Consider the following 23,344-nt stretch of genomic DNA (forward strand, 5'->3'; position numbering starts at 1 on the left):
CCAGGGTTATTCACTCTAGTATTCCATTAAGACTTTCACAACAATAGATAGAGAGAGAGCGAGAGAGTGAAGGCCTGCGAAAGAGAAAATACTGACGTAAAAAAGGCCAGGCGAATACAAAAAAAAAATTATTTATTTAAGGAAATTATACATGCATGGTGCGCGCACGGGTTAACCTCACAAGACGCCGAGGCGTCGTCGAGTGCACGGAGGCTCGCGCTAGAGGCGGGACAAGTGGAAGACCTCCCTGCTGTTCTCATAGTGTTAGTTATTAAGATCAGGCATGGCTCATAGCTTAAGCAAACGCTTAGAGTATGGCGTTTGGCGTAATCGCTCTCGACAACCCATCATTCATGGCCAGATAACCCGAAATCGACTGAAGTGAGTTTGCGGCCAGCCTCACGTAACTAAATGCAAGCCGGCTAACTACGAGGGCATGAAGCTACGTATACTCCGGTGAAGGACGCATATTTAGCGTCGTGCAACGAGAGCGCGGAATGGGGGTGCCGATAAAGCGGTACCAAGGTGTGTAAGGGACGAGCAAGGCAGTCATTTAGAATCGTTTCCTTGTGCGCAAATTAACGTTAAGCGCCCGTATCTTGTACCGCTTGGGCGGGCGCAGGCAGCGGCGGGAACTCGAGCAGAGAAGGCGCTCTCGCGTTGTTGTTCCTTCTTTGTTTGTCGCCCGAGTGTCCAGAAAGAGCGCGCCTGGAGCGGAATCCCGTTTGGCGCGACACTTGTTCTGAGTTCGTCAAGTTCGTCGTTCGACAACATTTTCACATTTTTCGTGTTACATTGAGAACTTAAAGTTTATTAAAGTATTAAAGGAAAAAATAGTTTTTTAAAAATTATTTGTACTGAGGCGAGGACGGGAATAGTACAATATGAAGCGTTAGTAAAATTTATCGGTTACAACTTTCCTTTGGAACGTTTAGCGAGACCTTGTCGAACATTTTCATTATATTAGCGTTTCAGTTAGATACATTCAGATACATTCACGCGTTCAGGTACATTCACGAAATTCAGGGCTGGTGGCTCAATACTCACCATAAATTTTTATCAGTAATTTTAACGCATATCCTCGCTTGTACGCATGCATTACCTTTCTTTTTTTTTTTTTTTTTTTTACTTATTGTTATATCCGAGGCTCATATAGACGTAAAGAACGGATTTATTTAAGTCCGAATGAAGTGAAAATTAATGTTATTGACTAAACTTAACCCTTAGTATTTAGGGTTTCTCGGCTGCATGGAATGACCCGTGACCTCTGATTTGTCTGCATTGAGACGCATGCCGTGACAACTAATCCGCCCTCCCCCCGGGACTGTACTTGGTTTTGTTCTAACTTCTAAGTTTACGAACGCAATGAAATCGTTGAAAAAGTAAAGTGTGATTTAGAAGTGAAGAGCGTGCGAGTTGAGTGGCGCTCAAGATGTGCGAGCGAGCGCATGGCCACCCGTAGCTTTGATTGCATTGCGACAGAACGTCGTCCCCGAGTACAGCTCTTGCTCGAGTGTTTGAAAGTTTCTCGTAACACGATTCCTGCAGGCAAGGTGACCTTCGAGAAGCTGACCAACCTGGACTTTGCGGGCAGCGCGTACTACACGATCCGCAACCTGTCGCTCTACGAGTGTCAGGGCTGGTGCCGGGACGAGAAGGACTGCGCGGCGGCCGCCTTCAGCTTCGTCCTGAACCCGTTGTCGCCGCAGCAGGAGACCACCTGCACGCTGCAGAACAGCACGCAGGCCCGGAAGCCCACCGCCCGGCCCCAGAAAGCCGTCAACCTCTACTACCTCGTCAAGAACCACATACGCTCGGGTGAGACGCGGGCCCCCGAAAAGAAATTGCCACCCTTCGCGTACAGGAGGTATCCTCGAGTTGCCTTGAACTCCGACCGCGCAGTCAACGGAGCAACGGTTAAAGTGCATCGTCAAGGCACTCGTCGTCTTTGCATGTCTGCTAGCATCGGATATACCTACAGGATAAAGAGCAGGATCATGCCAGATTTACTGTGCGTGATTGCTTGAGCCGGTAATAGGAAACACACGCACACACAAAAATGAGGATGATGCAATTTTAGCTCTACTGATTGGCTTCATAATATCGCATCGTCGGCTGCTATCGGACGTAAATTGAAGCGGAGTAGGAGAAAAAGTGCAAATAATACTTGTGTCATGTGTACGCTTAGACAGTGAGAGGTTATCACTTAGAAGAAATCCGGTGCGTCTGCTTTCCAGCAACGCACCTGGAAGAGCTAATCGCTGCAATCTACAGAGGGACGAGCTCGGCGAATGGCGAGGCTGAAAATATGCATGGCCTTCTGCGGAGGTGATTGCATGTCTAAGTTTGAGCCCATGTCGTTACCGGGATCCTGAGATGAAAGAAAAAGGCGAACTTTTCCGGCACGTCACTTGCTTGGGTCATGCTCGGTGCTATAACGCTGACTGTTTTTAGGTCCAAACATTATTTGATCCTCGCCATTCGTCGAGCTCCCTTTGTGGATTGCGGCGATTGGCTCTTCCAAGTGCGTTGCGGGCAAGTATAGACGTACTGGATTTTAACGCAGGATGTGTTTATAGGCTGGATTTCATGAAGAAGTGTAACGCTTGAGTGCGACAAAAAAGCGTTATACGCGGGTCGAGGCAACATAAAGAATGCATAGCCCGTTGCGTGCAAGGCGTAAGCATCCGAAGCATATATAGAAGTCATAATTAGTCCTAGTAATTCGTACACGATCGTGGAACACAGGATCGAAACTAGAGAGATTCACCAAGAAACTCAGCGGGAATCGAACCCCGGACCGTGGGATCCGCTGTCCAACATCTTTGATCGGCGCCGCGAGCAGGTGATGAACGACAGGGCAAGCGACCAAAATGTGACTTGCCGCCGACGGTCGCCTAAAGAGCACGCGACTGTCCGCGGCGAGGGATATTGCGTTGAACATACCTTCTGCGAGCGGCCATCGGAGGCGCGTTACACCTCGTCCAGCATACCTGGTCCTCAGGAGACCGAGGCGGAGAGTCCAGCACAGGTGACTGTCGGCACTGAGTCACATTTAGTATTGCGCGTACTCAGTTCACAGGCGATCGACAGCGGGGAGTCACACTTCAGTCTGATCATGGCTATGACCTCATTCGCGTGCACGGTGCGATTTTGCTAGCGATTTCGCAGTTCCGATATCCCTCATGCGGCAAAAAGAGCGTGGTGGAGGTTGCCGCGCAGGCTCAAGGCCGTAACTGCCAAATTGAAAAAAATTTAAAAAAAAATATCGCACCATGTGAATTAGGGTTTAGTCCAACATAATTATGCTTAAATTCAATCAAAGCCGAGGCTACGGTCGGATGAAGCTAATCAAGCACTGTCAAAAATAAATCGTTACAACGCTCTTTGTGTGTGTGTGTGTGTGTGGAAGGGGGGGGGGGGGGGGTTAGCCACCGGCTAAATTAATCACGCAGACAAAAAAAAGAAAGAAACAAAAACAAACATGACCACGCTGCCTTCATTGTGTCTGATTGGTTTAGTCGGCGGTAACAAACATACGAAGACGATTAGCGACGTGACTGTGCACTTCTGGCGCTGTTTGATCGTCTCCATCGAACCGGCTGCGGTCGGAGTTTTATTGAAACGAAGTATTAGCGACGTGCGCGACCAAAAGCGTCGCTGTGGTCGCCATTCGCGATCGGCCAAACCATAGTTTCCTGTATGCTGATAATGGCCGCCCAATTGCCGGTTCACGGCGAGGAAAATCCTACCATTCATAGAAAACTTCCATGAAAAACCATTAAAAAAACCTCCTCGTGACACTCTGCTCCCCAATAAATGTAAACTTGTCTCGGTCATTCCGATGAGTCCTGAGATGAAAAAAGTGGCTCGGGTGCGGTCTTTCCAACCCAGCTTAGCAAATCATAACGCACGCATAATACACGCACGGCGGATTCTGTGCTTCCCAGGAAATTAACCGGAATGCTCGAGGAAAGTTAGTTGAGTTCTTTTATCGATTGGATAGTTCAGCCCCAGTGGGCGTCTGGTATCTCCGTTGCAGATGAGAAATTGAGTCGGTGCAGTCTCCCGCTGCTAGCCTGCACGTCTTTAACGTGCAACACGCAGTATACAGAACCGCACGCCTGTACGACGCTCGTTCAGATCGAAACGGTTTCTTATTACAGTCGAACGTTCCTTTTCGGAGTGGTTTATAGAACGCCAAACGCACCAGTAGAATTTTTGGAGGGCTTGAATGAGTTTTTGTGCAAATATGTAAATGATACTACCAAGGTAATCATGACTGGAGATTTTAATTTGCCCCATGTAAATTGGGCTCTTTTGACAGCTGGTGGCATTGATATCCTTAACGGAGAAAAAATAATTGACATAACGTTTAATCACAACCTTACCCAAATAGTCAAGGAATACACTAGAATCACCGACCAGTCTCAGTCAACATTAGACCTTGTCTTTATTACAGAAAACATATCGGATTACGAGATTTCAATTGTAGAAGGAATTTCAGACCATAAAATGATTTTGTTTACGATTCCACTACCACGACAGGGTCATTGCAGGGTTGCTAGGCCCCTAATTGTTAAAGACTTTACTCGCGCAGACGATACAAGTATTATAGATTACTTAGAGACATCCTTAGAAACATTAGACCAACTAAGCATTACAAGTACAGTAGATGATCTGTGGAATTTTTTTAAAACTACTACTTCCTTTTGCATTAATTCCTTTGTTCCCAATAAAACTAAAAAGACATATCGCACAAATCCCTGGATAACGCGTGAAATTATCCACCTAAAACGTCAAATCAAAAGGCACAGAAAAGGATTTAAAGAACATATAAATGCTCTAAAAATTAAATTAAAAACATCACTCAAACAAGCCAAAGAGAGATTCTTTTCAGTGACTCTTCACAACTTTATAAAAACTGCCCCTCAGAAATTCTGGCGTTTCTTAAGAGGAAAGAGGGAAATGATCGAGCAGATTGTTGAAAACGATGTGGTCATTACTGACAGTGCAGAAATGGCAGATCGGTTTAACGTGTTTTTCCAATCAGTGTTTTCAGCCCACGACGTACAAAATCTCGATGAGGCCTTTCATTCTGATATTGAAACGAGTACGCCAGAAATAGAGATAAGCCAGTCCGGAATATTTGCTAAGCTATTGTCACTGGATACAAAAAAATCAACAGGCCCGGATAAAATACCGAATGAATTCTTAAAGCGATATGCAGAGTGGCTATCTTTTTATTTAAAAATTATCTTCGACAAATCATTACAAACGGAGTCACTCCCACAAGATTGGCTATCCGCACGTGTCGTCCCTGTGTTTAAAGGAGGAAGCCGCTTTACGATAGAAAACTACCGGCCTATTTCATTGACCAGCGTTTGCTGTAAAGTGATGGAGCACGTCATTTCAAAATATATATTTACTTTTTTAGAGGAGCGAAAGACGTTATACTCTCATCAGCATGGCTTTCGAAATGGTTTGTCAACCGTAACGCAGCTTGTTGAAACGTTTCATGATTTTTCTTTATCTGTAAATAATAAGGAACAGATCGATGTAATTTGTATAGACTTTTCAAAAGCATTCGACCGCATACCTCACAAAAAATTATTATTCAAATTAAAAAAGATAGGGTTGTGTGATAAAATCGTTAACTGGATAGAAGCATACCTGTCAAATCGGAGTCAAAAAGTTGAGATAAATGGAAACATATCACCACCTCTATCTGTAACCTCAGGAGTCCCGCAGGGCTCAGTCTTAGGTCCATTATTGTTTTTGATATATATAAATGATATAGCTACGCATATTGCAGAACCAGTAAAACTAAAACTTTTTGCAGATGATTGCCTTCTTTACTCTGTCATAAACAATACTAATGATCAATTAGCTCTTAATAGGAACCTGGAAAATCTAAGGCAATGGTGTGAGGACTGGCAAATGCAAATAAATTTTCGTAAGTCGACATATATCCATATAACGAACAAAAAAAGCGTTTTGAAATTTTGTTATAATATAGGCAATGTTAATTTGAGTGTTGTAAACAGTTTTAAGTACCTTGGTGTGGTGATCTCACACGATTTGCAATGGCGCACCCATATAGATAATGTCTACTCCTGTGCCTATCGAAGTTTGTGCTTTCTTAAACGAAAGTTAAAACATGCAACTAGTAATGCCAAAATCACAGCTTATAAGACAATGATCCGTCCTATTTTAGAGTACGCCAGCATTGTATGGAGTCCAAACAAAAAAGTAGACATCAATAGACTAGAAAAAATTCAAAGGCAGGCTGCACGTTTCATTCTTAATAAATACAAACGAACAGACTCTGTGACTGAAATGCTTAGCCAGTGTGGACTTCAATCATTAGAAACTAGACGGAGAATAGCGCGGCTAAAGTTCTTATTTGCGTTGTATAACAATCACTTAAACATTGAACCTGAACTATATTTAAATGAAACACATAAACGATCGCGCAGATTAAATCACAATAAAACAATCCAACCGTATAATAGTAGGATAGACGTTTTTAAATATTCATTCTTTGTGCAAACAATTGAAGACTGGAACCAACTTCCAGATTATGTCATTAATTCTGTAAATATGTCCCAATTCGAGTCTTCTTTAGAAAAGATATTTACCCAGCAATAAATAAGAAGGGCGTTTTTCCTTTTTTTCTATTTCACTTCTTTTTACAAAGTGTGGCGATATGGTTCACGTTGTCTTCAATTAAAAATTGTATAACAGTCTTCTATTACGTACATATGTATAGAGTTCAAATTTTTGATATGACTATATATATTGTTGTTACCTCTCCTGTAATAGCCTTCAAGTGAAGGCTGACAGTATTCTTAAATAAAAAAAAAATAATAATAAAAAATAAAATAAACGGGCAGGACCCGGGTGGTGGGGATTGAGCGCAGGAGCTGGTAAAAGACCTTTCGCTAAGTCTACCTTTTTCGAACTTACAGAGGTCTTAGAGTGACAACAAATTGACGTTGGCCGTTTCAACTCTTAATGGAGTTTTATATCGCGCGAATATTCGCCGTACCAGCGATTTCCGAAAAAAAGGTGAATAGACCGATCTTACTAAGCGTTCCACGCATGCTTAACGCCGCCATAACTGTAGTTCGCAAGAGCTACCCGCCCGTGCACGAGACAGCTCGTGCCGCCTCGTGCTCTTCTCGCGCAGACCTTAAGCGTGGTTGTCGCGCAAGCAGAAAGACCACAGTTCCCACGATGCAAGGCGACAGAGGTGGCGTACTCAAAGCAGCTTGTGAGATTGGTCTAGCACAGGGGTCTCCAAACCCCGGCCCGCGGGCCACATCCGGCCCGCGGAGGTTTTCCGACCGGCCCGTGGCTGGCTGCAGTCCTCTCAATGGAGCCCGGCCCATGGCCCACTTCCAGCACGCCCACTGCTACTGGCGAAAAAATAAGCGCGTGTAAAACGGCGCCGCGGCGCGCACCAACCGTGTAAACGAAGATACCGGAAAAAAAAAAAAAGAGAGAGAACCGCTTATCGTAGGGCGTGTCCTCTGGTCAAATTAGTAATTGGACATTGTCATTAGCAGAATCCACACTCCTAATGCCCTGTTCCATATCTGGGTAACTAAGTACGTTGAAATTAATTTACGTCCCTATGTATGTGGCTATTAAATATTGTCAGCATAACTTCTATCGTTCTCACTAGTCTTTTGCCCTGTGTGAACTCGCCAAAGTTCCTATGCGCTCTGGTTTATGCTGGTATGTTTTCTGGGCTCCAATTATGATGTGATAAGCAGCTAAATGATTAAATTTCATAACAAAGTGAATGCATTCATCCACCTTAGAATCTTGTTGTTTCATGTTTACTCTAACTTTAAATATTGTATAGATAAATGCTTAGATACCTAGGATTATTTATTTAGATCTTCCTCATTTACATCTGCCCATTTATATTTCCGGCCCTCGAGACAGAGACAGAGCCTCGATCCGGCCCCTTAGCCAAAAAGTTTGGAGACCCCTGGTCTGGCATGCTGCAGGTGTGGTTACACGCGTTGTACGTGCTGGCGTATGCAACAAAAATGAACAAAAGCAAAAAAAAAAAAAATGCTTTCTTTTTAACAAAATGGCATTTAGCACGTGCGTTTGTCAACGATAGAAACGCTCGCTTTATTTTGGTTATCTACTTCGTACTTTTTATAAAAGAGGCGAGCGCGCGTGCAGCGCGTTTACCTGCCATTCCCAGTATTCCCCTTCATGCTTCGGTAATTTGGTACAAGGTAGCTAATTTTGATAGTATAGTGTCATGCCCACTTGAACCGTCCTGTTTCTACTACAAAATAAATAAAAAAAAAAAAAAAAAACTTCCCGAGATTTTTTTTTAGTTAGTGAGGCGATATTTTGCGCAAATACCTCTACCGGTTCGGCACGCTTCGGCCACCAACCGTTGCGATCTATTAGAGAAGACTAAGAAAGGAGGAAACGCAACCCTTTCCTCAAACGCGGAAGTGCGCAGTAGCGAAGAGCCGCACGTTTCACGTGCTCATCGTCTTCCCCCTTGGGAGATTTGTGGATCGAAATATCGCACGAGCTCGTCTCACTTCCGGAGTGTTTCAGATCCAGAATACTGCGGTGGTGCGCTTTAGTGTCACAATCACACTGCTCAATACACGTTGTTCGCTGCTGACATGATGAGAGATTTATCCGCGAACGCGCTTCACGCCATGTTCGAATCATGTTTGTTTCGTACATTTGCATGCATCGAACACGCCTGCAGGCAGTTTTTGGTGTGACCAATGTGACGATGCGGTCATTCAAGAAAGGACCACGCCAAAGACAGTGTCTGAAGGCTGTCTTTTGTATGACGCATTAGCACTGTGAGAGCGGCTTTAAACTTGGTCCGCCAAGAGGTAAGATGCAGTAATGTTTGGGTAGGTCATTTAAAAAAAAAAAGACAAGATTGGTCATTTTAATCAATAATGAGCGAGCAACGACACTATACATGATTTTTCGCACCAAAAGTTTAACATTTGGTGAACACGTCACGTCGGAGTCAGTGTTCCACTCCTTATGATATACGTATACATTTTTTTTTATTCTTTGTCATGACTGGACATACAAGGCTCGCGCGACTCTAAAATAAAAAAAAAAAAAGAAACAGGCTCAGGAATTTGTTCTCGGTAATCTAAATGATATGAGCTGATACGCTTACAATCTAAGGTGGCATGTTAAACGTTTTTGCCCATATTTTAGTTTTAGGCACAAAGCGTTATCCGGATCCTAAACTTCGATAGAATCCCTCTTTAAATAGAAATGATTGACTCACTCTTTTTTTTTTTGTCAATGTGCGTCATACACGAATTTATTTAGCAGAATAACGGCTGTGAGCGACGTATTTTAAGGAAACCAGTATCCGCCATATATGTTTTTGCAGTTCAGTTTCTGTTCCCACATCAGTGTCTTTTTGTCTAAGATATAAAATAATTTTAAAAAAAAACGAAACAACTGACGGTTAATTTGAACGACAACCTGTGCTTAATCAACTCATTATAAGGCGTCTTTATTTCTTTTATTGATGTTACGTTTGTGTGAGGTCACTTCTTGAGCGTATATACTCAATTGGTGGAAACAAGAACGTTAGGAACCCCCTTCAGAGATTCTCCCTTGAACTACTACATCATGTGCTCTCGCTCATACATATTTTTTTAAGTGCATACTCTACCTCAAGGTTTCAAATGTGCCTTGTGCTTGAATGTCTTAAAAAAAGTTGAAACATTCTAACTTTAACATCTAAAAAAAAAAAAAGTCCTATGCGGATATCTCTAAACTTGTAGGCGCCACCGACACTGTAGACTGTTGCAACATAAAAAAAAATAAAAAAATGCAGGATATTCCTCCTCCGATTTTCTAGGGGGCAGCGACATCACTACGTCACTCAATACGTATGCTATTTGTTTTAATCATTACCGTGGTTTAACATGTGACGATATTACAGTGAGCTACGCTAAAAACATCCTAATAATGAGAGTATGTGTTTTCTGATATAATTAAGGGACAAAAACGAAAACTTTGCTTGCCCTTTTACTCCGCAGTGATAGCACTGCTCTCGGCTAGGTGCATACGCAGACAATTTGTCTCACGCAAATCTGATTTCTGTGCGTGCTCATGGCTCACACCTGGGGCCCTAATCAACCTGGCGGGACCAAACGGGACCAAGCAACGCCTCCTAGATAAGAAAGCCTACAGTGTTGAATTTTTCTGCGTCACTAAAAAAGGCCATCGTTGGCCAAAAATTAGACGCGACTTTGGCCTCGTGCGTTCGGCCAGGAGTCGTGCTCCCGCTGATTAGACACGAGCTCCAGCCGAACGCTGACGCGGCCCTCGGGTCTAATCTCTGGCTCTAAACGTACTCAGCATAATTTATCTCTACGACGCCAGACTCAGCAGTGTGTGGTCTCGCGGATGTGCAGACAAGGTGTGCGACCGGCTGTGGTCCTTCGAGCGGTTCCCGAACCAGATGGTGCGGGGCCAGGACGCGGCGGTGCTCTTCACGGCTAGCAAGGACTCCTGCCTGGCGGCCTGCCTCAACGAGGACCGCTTCGTGTGCCGCTCGGCGGAGTTCAACTACGTCACGCTGCAGTGCCACCTGAGCGACGTCGACCGCCGCTACCCGGGCGTCCAGGACAAGTTCGGAGACGCCATCGGCGTCGACTACTTCGAGAACGCCTGCCTCGAAGGTACGGCTTGAGATGTCGGCGTCGCTATACTCCGTTCGCCCGAGACTGCATCCAAAGGTACAGCGCGAGCTAACCCACGTCCCTGGCTTCGAGACGTCCATTTCTAGCGCAAGCGCTTCTTCTGCGGAAGAACGCTTCAAGGCAGCGAGCTCGAGCTATCTTGCTTCTGGCATTGGCTTCAGTCTCAGCTGACTGCTCACACATCATACAAAAGACAGTCTGCAAACACGAGTCACTGCAATATCCGTGGTTCGAATGCCGCATGCCAAGTTTTCACCTTGAACTCATTGCCATACAGCATTCCATGCACGAATCTCGCCGTGACTCGCGTTCGAATCTGTATGCAGACCGTCTTTTGAATGATCTGTAAGCAGTGCAACCCCGGCTTAAGGGTGACAAGAGTATAGTGACAAAGAGAGTGTATGGGAAGTGTCAGCTTATGGTGTCCAGACACCGCAAGGACGGTAAGAATTGGTTACCATGCCGACGACTGCCATAAGAAGGTTGCCCCTTTCCCTGAACCCTTAGCCTGTCACCGACCATAGGAAACTCGATGCTGACCGTACGCCTTGCGTGCTTGTGCATAAGATTATTCTCTTTAATTTGATCAGAAAAAATGAAGTCTCGGATTGCCGTTTACTAAAAACAGGCACGAACGGGCGCCCATGTAGAGGCCTGGAAAACTGTGCTGTGGTCGAGTATGGTCATTTGATGATATCTGCTTTCATAAATAAACTCTAGCTTACATGAAGCTAAGTTCTAAATAAATTGAATAATTATATGCTGATAAATGAGCTCGTCTTTCCCAACGTTTTTATATGTGAGATTGCACTTGCCACATTCTGTTTTTTTTTTTTTTTTTTTTTTTTTTTTTCTACAGCAAACGAGGTGTGCTCCGGCATGCGGACGTACGATTTCGCGCAAGTCGGCGTGTCCCAGGAGATGGTCACTCACTACGTGGACCTCAACTTCTACCCGGATAAAGAACTGCTGGTGAGACTCACTCTTTTTGGCGCACACTTCGTGCAAATGGCCACGTATTTTTTTGTTTAGCAGAATTCGAATTATTTTAATATTACCACATCCGTGACTCTCAAAATACGCCGATATCGGGGCAAAAGTTGATGATAGATGAACACGCAGAAGAAGGAAAAAAAGAAACAGAACGTTTTCAATGTAATCGGGAATCTAAGAAAAATGAAATATGACGACATCGCAAACATACCGATACTAAGATTATATTTATCCAGTGCTAAAACCGTCCAGATCGCTTACACTTATTTATCAATTGTCTCTACTTAAATGGAAAGAAAGCAACATACATACAAAAAAACAAAAACAAAAAAAAAACAGAAAGAGACGCGTGTTATCCTTGTTGCCTTCTTACCCCCTCCCCCCCCCCCCCCTTTCTTTTTCCATTCCAGCTCCATTACGGAGAATTAAAGTTAGCGACAAATCCATTCAACTCATATACTTCCTGAGACTAGAAGCCCTGCCTTCAGCGCGAGCTCGCTGGCTTCCGCAGTGTTTTGGTTGCGCGTGCCTGCGCGTTCACACCTGTGTTAGCAAGCGCAGAAAGCTCGCGCCAAAGGCGGAGCTTCTAGGAAAAAATACACTGAGCCCATTACCACTCCTGGAGCGGCCTAGCTCCATTTCATTCCAATAATTCCTAAACTCGAACAAATTGCTCGTGACAGCCACATTTTGTTACCGGAAAAAGCAGTGGCTGGCGTCATTAAACACAGACAACTGCAAGCGTACGCAAAATGCTTCCCTTAGGGTGCCTTTATGTGCACTTTGCTGAGGATGGACATATCCGGCCATTTTGTCCCACACGTTTATTTTTATTTTTTGTTCAGAAGCGCGTGAAAGAGCGTGTCCCTGCACGCGTTTGTGGCGCGGACTCGACATTTTGTGTTCGTTGATTTCTTTGTATTTTCCCCGTGAGCGCGTGCTGTCGGCATTGGGTACTACAAAGGGTGGCATCACCCTAAGCAGGACATTGAGGCACCCTAGCTTCCCCAAAGCAATCATTCTACAATTCTACACAGCTGGGTGGTGTTCGCAAAAAGCGCTTCGTGGCACTTGGGTTCACTGCAGACATCGATCGCGCGATCAAGCGTACAAGGCTCGCAACAGACTCATTTTACTCGCAAAAAGACCATGCATATACCGTTTACAGATATATGGTCAGCGTGTTGTTTGTTTCCTAAAGCCTTATCTATATTCCGTTCCATACTTAGTCTACAACGTTGTCAAAGCTACTGGCGCGAGCGCGTGACTTCATCTATGGTTTCGTTTAAGCGAGAGCGCGTGCAAATGATCTGCGAGATGAAACCCGATGCTCGTGAGAGCAGCTTTGACAGCGTTGTACATTAAGTATAAAACAGAGTATAGTTCGAGAGGGGCGCAAGAAGTTACCTTGCTCTCTGCCTCGAATACTGCATATCAGCACCGCTATACTTCGGTTTTACTTTAAAGGGGCACTGACACCCCAAAGGTCGTATTTATTTTTATTGTCTAAAACGATGCAAGTTGCAGCCATAGACACGCAAAAAAAAACCGCATCGCGAAAAAAAAATTTCCCGCGCGCACGCGCGCCTTTTTATTTTTGGCGTTTGATTTTCCCGCCTCTCGCCTCCTCGCTTCTTTTGATCGGTGACGTCAAAAATCAGGAAATTTAGAAGCTTTGTAGGCGGCATCTTTATAACATTTAATGACGGCAATCCTAAAACATGTTTTTTAACGCAATTGCGAACGCACTACGGCCCTTCTTTTTGAAATACCAAAAATCGGGAGTTCGTTGTGGTGCCGTCTCCTGGATTTGTATCCTCCAACGGAAAACAGGCGACACCGCTCAAAACCGGTCCGCCGCAACGCCGGCGCTAGCCGGCGCTCGCTCCTTTCCTCCTCGCTTTGGGTCGCCATGGCAACAGCAGGGAGTGGTGACAGGAAAGGGGATCTTGGGTAAAACCAGCTGAACAAAGGAAGGAAAGTGACAAGGAGAAAAGATTGGCGAACCGACCGCTGGACTACCAACTGTTTTTTATTAAAACTTTCTCTTCTTCTATTAATTCATCTCCGATCATCCTTTTTCTTTTTCTTTCTCATTGCTCTTATCTTTGTTCAGCTGGTTTTACCCAAGATGTCTCAGAACCAACTAGCTCAGCTTTTACCCTTAGGAAAGGGGACTCTCAGGTCTCCGCAATTTTTGACGTCAAGGCACCGGCGCCGATCGCGCGGGAACTTCGAATTCGGCATTTGGAAATTGTTTTTTTACTTCACGAATACTGAATTCCCAAATTTCAAATTTTGAGGGTAATGTCCCGGCATCGTTTTCGACCGTTTCGGATAATAAAAAAAAATATGATTTTGATGTGTCAGTGCCCCTTTAAGTGCGAGCTAGGCCGAAGCTGCCAGAGGGAGCGTGTGGCCCTGAACAATGCTTGCACTGCACGAGCGCGCGTTCTTCGCAGGGACGCTAAAAGCCAGGAGCTCGCTCTTGTAGCTTCTATCGCTCGCACTTTTAAACGAGGCATTTATTACACGATATCAGGTGTGAGGCCGCGTGTATCTGCCCCAAGTATTCATACACTGCCGCAAGCTCACAAAACCGCTGACAAAGTTCAATCGCTGTGGTGCTAGCATGAGATACCGTAACACCAAACGTACACAGCTTTCCAAAAAAAGGGCTCATGGCAGGTTTCATTTTCAGTGTTCGTGCGCATGGCGCGTGATTTGCTCGCTTTCCGAAGCGACGAACACGCGCGTGTTGGGCTGAGGAGATCGCACGCCGAGCTGAGGACTTGTAAACATTGGAATAGTGTATAGGGAGTATTCACCGGACGCCATATTTGAGGGCGCTGTTTAGAGCGCATGCTCAGAACGAGCCCACATTAATAGGCTGCTAAGACCGGCAATCGTGGTGGTGCGAAATGCACGTTGCAAAAAAACTGTGGAAGCTCGCCACCGGCACGCGCTCAACATTCGTGCACACAACTATGGCCGCCAGTATATCTGATTTTCTATACAATTAAGCCGGGGTCACACTTCTCATGCATCATACAAAATACAGTCTGCAAACACGAGTCACAGCAATATCCGTGGTTCGAACGCCGCGCGCCATGTTTTCTCCTTGACCTCATTGCCATGCGGCATTCAAAGCACGTATCTCGCGGTGACACGCGTTCAAATCTCTATGCAGACTGTCTTTTGTACGATGAATGAGCAGTGTGGAGTCTGTGGACCCCGGCTTCACGTTTACTGTAAAATTGTGGCAATTTCTTACCCTATCCAATTCAATTCTTTATATATTCCTTTTTACGCAAACACCACAAGATATTCTGGATCAGAAATCTGCACGCTAACCGCGCGTGGTTACACAACATCCGCTTTATCCCGTCTCGCGGCATGCCAGAAACAACACCCCGTTCATCCTCAACTTTTTTTGAAGTTTGTTTGCTTCGCTGCGGGCGCACCACTTTCATCCTGGAAGGAGCGTGAGCCGTTGAGAACAATCAAGCCGTCAGTCACCTTCGTTGAAATTATGCCGTTTAAAAATCCACCTTAACAATCCGTCAACGTTGCGCCAGCAGGCCGTACGGCCTAGCTGAAGACTGACACAGCTCGCGGCGCGTAAGAACGGAGCCCCCCCCATTCCATGCCCACTCTATTCCGGGCAAAAAAGGTATACCCTAATTCCATTCTGAAAGGTCGCGAAAGTGCGTGCAGAATGTTTCCGGAATCATTCCGACTCCGCAGTGGCAACTCCGCCAAAACTGGCACTCACGCACTCTTCTTTTGTTTCTGACTTGTAAACTGCGTAGATCTGCGGAAGCCGAAGTGCATCGTGATGGCGCTCGTCGATCTTGGGACGTTTGCTATCGCCATCGGAACCAGTGACGCACAGTAGATCCAGCGTGACCCTGCATTTTTTTCCTGCGCGCGATAGGTTTAGCTGGTGATAAGCAAACGCACAAAGACGACGATCGGCGTGACGATGCACTTTTAGCGTTGCTCGATTGGCTCAATCGGACTGTGTACCGTTGACTGCGGTCAGACTTAATAGGGAGTTTTAGGGAACCGTTTTCGCACATTCGATACGGTGCGCTAAACCCCCGAGTACGAACCCACCGCAGGGGGAAGGCCCCTTTGGATGTGAAAAAACGGTTCCCTAGAACTCTCGAATGTAAAACGGAAATCAGACTTTTACGGTACTCATATTACATGTGATCAAATTACTCGTAGTGGATTACTTCTTGGAGTAATCTTGTAATCATGTTACTAATTTTATTAAAAACTAATCGCAACAGTAATCTGCTCACTTTTGAAAGTATTAAAATTAGTTATAACCGTTACTATTTTTCAGTGCACTTTCTAATGGCGCCATACATGTTCGTAGAAGTTTCTTACCAAGAAATCGTCCAACCAAGTCTCCCGCAGGAGGATGGTCTGCCGAAAATGGTGGATTAGGAAGATAGGTCGTTTGTAATTCGGTGATTTTAATCTAAAAAAAAAGGGCAGTACCAAAGACCCGTTTTCAAACAGGAATTTGTCGTTCTGACAATCGGAAGTAATCAGAAAAATAACAGTAACTTCCCCAAGTAACGGCCAATTATATTTCTTCTCAAGCATTCGGGTAATCTAATTGAATACATTTTTTTTAACCAAGAGAAATCGTAATTGTAATCGGTTACTTTTTTTTTTTCGTTCAACGTGTACAAGACTCAACGGAGTATAGTACATAAGTATAGCACACACAAATACGTATTTGTTGATAAGGATCTCCTTTTGTTGTTGTTTTATTTGTTGATAAGCTCTCAGGAATTTTGCATTACACTTGCGATTGGACGTGCTAACCTAGCGTAACAACAGTGGTTATACGATCATCGAAATTTCCCATGGGAAACCAGCGAAAAAACATTATTATTATTTTTGTTTAATGCTGGAAACTTGGTGTTTGCTTCAGAAAGTGTAGTTTTTTTCCTTATCTTGAGTATACTTCTGGAGTATACTAGCTGGGTGTCAAGGAGGAAAATGTGCAACGAGAACAGCGCTACGCTTATCAATACAAGAAAAAGACGAATCAGTAATAGGCACAAAGAATAATAATAATAGGGGTTGTGTGAATATTTATACAGCGAGTAGTTGGTCAGCCAAAGAAGCAAACACGAGTCTGACAGAACCCGGAAAACCGCCCAAGGACAAAGAAAGAAAGAGACAGTTTCCCTGGCTGGAAAAAAACAAGACGGACTGCCGCTTAGAGGCTTTCAGCGGCCGCGTCCCCTTTCCCTCCCCGGTCCAGCTGTTACCAGCCCGAAGTATCACGAAAGAGTGTCCGAGCTGCCGACCATCTTCCGCAACAGGCAGGCGCGCAAGACCGGAACCGACAGACCACGGCATTTCCGGATTGACCATGCGTCGCTAGACCGCAGGACAACGGACGTTCCTGACCGTCAGGGCCTGCTGGACAAAGACGTTGTTTCCACCAGGCCTAACTCCTCGCGGCCGTGACAGGTGGTGTCGTCAAGATCGCCGCTCCAGTTCACCGCACTTTTTTTCTCCCCCTTCTTCTACTTCTGTGACCCACGAGCGCTGTGCACAAGACAGTGCCTACTGTGCAGTGTTGTACAAGTTCCTCCAAAACTGAAGAAAACTTCGTTTCGCGTTCCTTCTCAATCTTGAAACGAGTTCCCCTTACAAGTTCCAGCGGTTCGAAAGGAACGCGTTCTCGTTACGTTTCAAAGATTTTAACGTGTCGTTTTAACTTGACCTTACGTTTGTGTGTTTTAATTAAATATTACGCGAGATAATCTGTAGATAAAATAAAACGAGCAACTGATAATATCCACATCGAACTGTGTCGTGTCGCTAGATCACATTTGTTCCAGTTCCTTGTTTCCGACTATTCCTGGGAATATCCTCTTGAAGTTGGAGGTTGCAATATCGTGGATAATAAAGCGTCTAAATGCCTACTAAATTCGAGTAAAATTGCAAATATATGATGGAAAAGAAAAAAATGCCTTCCTCTTGCTATTATTTCCGAAAACATAACGAAATTCCGTTCCAAGTTCCACCGATTGCAAGATGAAATGCGGCATTTCTTTGTGGCTCCCGTAACGAATGGAGAGGTCAAGGAAAGACTCCTCATTCCGTGAACCAAAATGGCGACCATACGGGGAGCTTGGCGCTACTTTCCAAAGGTCTAGTGACTTAGTTGAAGCTTCATGGCTTATGTGGCACGGCATGTGACATTATCAGAGTTCCTGCGTATGGCGCGTGCTGTGCTCGCTTTCCAAACCCCCGAACGCGCATGCGCGCTGGGCTGTGGATGAGGGAACTCTCCGTTAGTTCCCTCAGTCCGGACTATATATGGTGGTGATTTCTCGACTGCGTTCCCTCGTAGGCGATAAGTACTACACAAGACAGGGAATGCATTTGCCGTGGGCGCGGGGAGTCTAAGTTCAGAGACTGCCGACGTCCTTTGTGACGACGTTCTTCCTACCTCTGAGTGTCTGGTACCAGTTGACTCTTCACGGTCGGACGATCATGACGTGGCGTGATCCTGCGTGCGTTCATTCTTCCGCCTTATTCACATACGGGTGCTTGCACCGACGTTTCCAAATAAAGACATCGAAGTTAATGAGTCCACAGTCTAAGCTAAGACTATCCAGCGGCGTGGACAGGCAGTACCGGACGGAAGACTCCAAGGAGTGCTTCCGTTCCGCATGAGAAGCAAAGCGCTTGGACGGATTAGATGATGGCAGTAATGCTGGGTTAGCACGGAGTATATGGTTCAAGAAAATGTTTAATGATACAGGCGCGTTCCACACGACATGTCTTTATCTTTTTCTTCGTGTCATCATTAGATTTGATGGACTGCGTTACCCATCTCCTTTTGTGCGTATCACTCTTTTATGTCTGAGCACTACAGGTATAATTCCTTCCCCCTGGCAGTGAGCGATAGGCTTATAACCAGTGAAACCCCTCCATGCGGCGCATTAAGTCATTTTTGCATACATCAGCGTACGACATGAAGCGGGTGTCCACATCGACACTATATGGTTTCCTCTGGACGTCTTTCGAGTTCTTATGTGTTGCACGTGAATGAATTAACCTATAATTATTTTCCCTTTCTTTTTAAAGGATTTTAACTCAGTGGAGTATGATTTCTTCCTATACAACCTGTAACTTGTGTTGCTGGGTTCTGACGAACGTGTTTGCGATTGCGTGGAGGAGCCAGCCTAACTTTAACCGTGTGCTTTATTGAACTAATTCTCGGTCTCGTTTCACTAATTGAAACTTCGAAGAAAAATGATTTACTGATCAAAACGACGGCTTGGCCGAGTTGGTGGTGACGGTAGTGACGTATGTTTGTGTAACCCCTACTTGCGCTGTCATTTTTGGGGTTTACTGGAGTATCTCTATGATGTAAAGAGTAAGAATACAAAATATAAATTGTGCTCGGGGATAACTTTCTGTGGTAATTTAAATACTAAAACATATGAGCTTGCGCGTACCTTTGGCGGCGTGGCGTGGCGGCGTTGCCCCAGCAAGCTGTTTCAGGGTTTAGACACATTGGCCTCCCCATGAAGAAATCCGGTGACTCCTTCGTGCATAGCTAACAAAAACTAAATGCATTGTATCATTTATGTCATACAATGAGCATGAGAACCAAACAGGGGTTCTTTATAGGGTACTGCACAACAGCGTACGCAGTAAGATGACGTCTACTGTACCAAGATATACACATCAGACATCAACATATTATTCTTAATGTATCAGTGTAATCATGCATATAAATAAGTATTTTGTGAATATACCAATATTCTGTCACGTGACGTATATTTTCCCGCTAAATATAGCGGGGAAACGAAATGGTTATATAAGTCATGTGACGTCGATTTCCCCCGCTAAATTTAGCAGGAAAACTGGATTGGTGTCTAGGTCACTCGACGAAAATTTTCCCGCTAAATTTAGCGGGTAACTGAATTGGTGTATAGGTCATGTGACGTCGATTTCCCGCTAAATTTAGCGAGCAAATTGATTTGAGGTTTTGGCCACACGAATGGGAATTTTCCCGCTAAATTTAGCGGGGAAACTGAGTACGTATAGGTCACGTGCCGTCAATTTCCTCAAGGTGTAAAGCTCACGTGACGTCGGTTGACGCCACTTTCCCTGCTAAATTTAGCGGAAAATGCGCGGACGGACGGGCAGACAGACAATATTCTGGGATAGTGGAGAAGCGTTAAAAAGCATCTCATGCATTAATAATTGTTTTTCCGGCATATAGACGATTGGCTTAATATGTATGCGACCCATATTCAGGGTTAAGTAACCGCCCTATTTCAAATGACGATATGCTGTAGAAGATTGCATACGAACAGCAGTCAACGAATAAATTAGACACTGCGAAGTCCAGTATTATCTAACCGTAGAAATTCAGCCTCGTATAATAATATATACCAAGAACATCATAGTAGACGGCTCAGACTGCACTATTTATTTATTTACTTTATCAATACTGCTACCTCATTTTAGACTTTCAGTGGGGTGGTTACAAATACGAACTACCAATAAGTATACGCCATATGGGTTTACATGCATAAATAAATGCATGTAGGCCAATGTGTCCCATGCCCACGCAGGGTGTGGGATTACATTGATCTGCAAACTGTCCAACGCAACGGACCATTTCCTGGTCCGTACTCGTAAATTGAGTATACCGAAGAAGAGCACTCGACCGGGCGGCGAGGAACATACATGGGCGATTTTGGCTTAGTATCTTGAAACTAACCCCAGGTTCTCTCCATTGAACAGTGTGGATGCCGTTGTATGCCGTGTGCGATGCATGAAGAAGACACGCCTCGACGGCGCCGTGTTCTTCTGCTTCCTCCCACTGTCCGCTCTCTTCGCAGGTGAACAGCAAGTCGGAGTGCTTGCGCGCCTGCACGGTGGACAACGACTTCGTGTGCCGGTCGGTGCTGTACAAGCCGAACCAGGACGGGACGATGCAGGGAAGCTGCTCCGTCTTCCACGTCGACCACCTGATGCTGCCCGACGGGGCGAGCACCTTCGTGGGGCCCAGTCCCCCGCTGCCGCTCCTCGACACCGGAGAGACCAAAGGGATATACCTCGAGTCCCGCTGCACGAGTGAGCCCTCCTTCGTCACCGCCGCTTGTAGCCGTTAAACTTTACCTATCTTAATGGACTATGCGTCGAGTGTTGGCGGTCCGTACCCCGACAGTCTTGTGGGCACCGCCATTTTGGTGCACAGTGCAGAGCGCGGGGGACGATTTGAAAATGTAACTCCCTAAGAAAACTTGGACGATATTGTTTCGCTCTGTCGAGCGCTGTTTCAACATTTCTGGAGGATGGAAAATGCGTTTTCTGTGAGATCAAATAAGGTAAGGCCTCGCATGACTGGCAACCATAATTTTACGCTTTTAAGCACGAAGATGATTGAGCGTTATTTTGAAGCGTAGCGATTATTTAGTAGCTTTAGCTTTAACCCTCCAGCAGAGCACTTTTTTAAAAGAACAAGTGTGCCTGGCAAGCGAATGGAATGCGCATGGTTATACATGACGTTATTGTACCATGCTGGTGGTCATTCCCACTTGCTCCTGTCGCGAAAAACAAATTCGGTGGTGCGAGGTGCATGCCACAGAACTAAAGCATTAGTATTTAGCATTTAGTATTTATTGATACTACATCTCCGATTGGAGATTTCGCAGGGGTGGGTAACAAACAGTCATCACTGACAATACACTAAGAGAAAAATGAACATAAAAATCAACTATGCAGATTACAACATTCAAAATGTCAACACGTTCAGGTCTAGACAGAAAAGGAAATTTAACATCACGATACATATCAGGTTTGCACTGCAGAGTGGACGGAGTAACAAAGCAGAAAAATTCAAGAAAAATGACGCTAAAGCTCGTGTAGAAATAAGGCATATTCGGCTTGTATAACAACATCATTAGGCAGAGAATTCCAGTCATGTACTGTCCTTGGAAAAAAAGAAAATTTAAACGTGTCTACTCTACAAGTATGTTCAACAAGGGCCGTAACGTTCTGCGTTCTAGAGAGGTAGCGTGGAGGAGGGCGGAGACTAATGTAGCTATTCTCGTCTATATTAAAGCGGTCATGGGATAAATTAAACTAAATTTTAGCCTGTTAATTTTGCGACGAAGTTCCAGCGATCACGTAGAGTTTTGTTACGGAGTCAGTACGAGAGTACTTATTGTAAATAAAGCGTAAACTCTTTTTTTTTCACTTTTTCAATTGAATTATTGTTAGATGCTGTAAAAGGATCCCATACTATATCAGCGTATTCAAGAACTGATCTAACAAATGTTTTATACACTGATAACTTAACGGTGGATGATGCAGATTTCAGGTTCCTTCTTAAGTACCAAAGTTTATTTAATGCAAGGCGTGTGAGGGATCCTGGAAAAGTAGAGTCATTACGTTCTCTGCCTGATAGCAGGAAACCAAATCATTGCAAGGTGATTGGCTGATCGGGCTCGGTTGCCATGCCCCGCCCCCGCCCCGCCCCCGCCTCCCCCCTCCTCAATCGCCATTTCGGTTCATTCAAATCTTCGGAAGGGTCGTTCTTAACCAGTCGGGCCAAGATCGCTGCGGAGTATCATCGTACTGAGAGCGCTCCTCGTCAATATAAGCGTCTTTGTCACTGCGCATGCAATATCCTTATCAATCATGCTTATCTCCATCTCCTAAAATGGTATCGTTGTTCTTGCGTATTTACAGACAGGAGAACTTATTTATCGATGGCCACCAACCATTGACGCCGCATGTGGTGGCGGTGGAAAGATATACGCGCTCGTTTCGCCGGTGTGTGGCTAACCTCGGCATTCAAGTAATGTCCTTATAAAGCAGCTTGTCACCGGGAATTTGAATCGGCTCACCATGAATGAATAGGTCAAAGAGAAACTGCTCGTTCCACGAACCGAAATGGCGACAATATGGGGAGCTTGGTCAACACCACCTAGACAGAAGGCCTCCACACGCGTCATCATAGTCAGATCGATCGAGGCGAGATATTGGGCACGAGTGCTGCGTCAGTTTTCGGCTGCGGCTCGTGGCCAATCAGCGCGTCGAAGGTCGGGCTCGGGTCCAATAGCCGACCGAGCGCGATCCGACTGTGATGACGTTTCATAGAAGAGGAAACCATGCGGAGGCCTTCTGTCTAGGTGGTGTTGGCTTGGTGCTCTCACAGGATCCAGCGACATTACACAGAACTTAGAGGATGCGCGCTAAACAGCAAGGCCGCAAACATTGACCACTAACGTGACGTCCGTGCAAGCCATGTGCGCGCTGCGCGAGGCAGTTAGCGCGAACGTAGCAGCGGCGTTTCCTCGCGTATTATGCTCATACATGGCACCGACGAGCAGCAGATTTGAATTCTTATGTTTGTGTCTTAGATAAGAAGTTGAAACATAGACTAATAGTTGGATTGTAAACTTTTAATTCAAAAATAAATAGAATAAAGTGTGGCGTACGCTCGTTCATGCAAACTACGTCGTGCTGTGTAACGGTAACAAAAAACGTTGTACTTTTTTTAATCAAGTGACACGGGTTAAGCCAAAAGCATTTTAACAAGG

At 45.1% G+C, this 23,344-nt stretch overlaps 1 protein-coding gene across 1 annotated transcript in view; it reads left to right on the top strand.

The window, feature by feature from the left end:
• Positions 1 to 497: 497 nt before the first annotated feature.
• The window catches only part of LOC8050670, a 55,010-nt gene continuing 32,163 nt past the window's right edge, over positions 498 to 23,344 (top strand). Inside the window, exons 1-5 of the mRNA XM_042292783.1 lie at positions 498 to 525; positions 1,483 to 1,818; positions 10,452 to 10,718; positions 11,599 to 11,711; positions 20,636 to 20,870. Coding sequence (XP_042148717.1) covers positions 498 to 525; positions 1,483 to 1,818; positions 10,452 to 10,718; positions 11,599 to 11,711; positions 20,636 to 20,870 — 979 coding nt within the window. The remainder of the gene's footprint in view (positions 526 to 1,482; positions 1,819 to 10,451; positions 10,719 to 11,598; positions 11,712 to 20,635; positions 20,871 to 23,344) is intronic.

The sequence above is a fragment of the Ixodes scapularis genome, unplaced genomic scaffold (genome assembly GCF_016920785.2).
Source record: "Ixodes scapularis isolate PalLabHiFi unplaced genomic scaffold, ASM1692078v2 PGA_scaffold3__209_contigs__length_174095766, whole genome shotgun sequence".
NCBI classification, from domain to species: Eukaryota; Metazoa; Arthropoda; class Arachnida; order Ixodida; family Ixodidae; genus Ixodes; species Ixodes scapularis.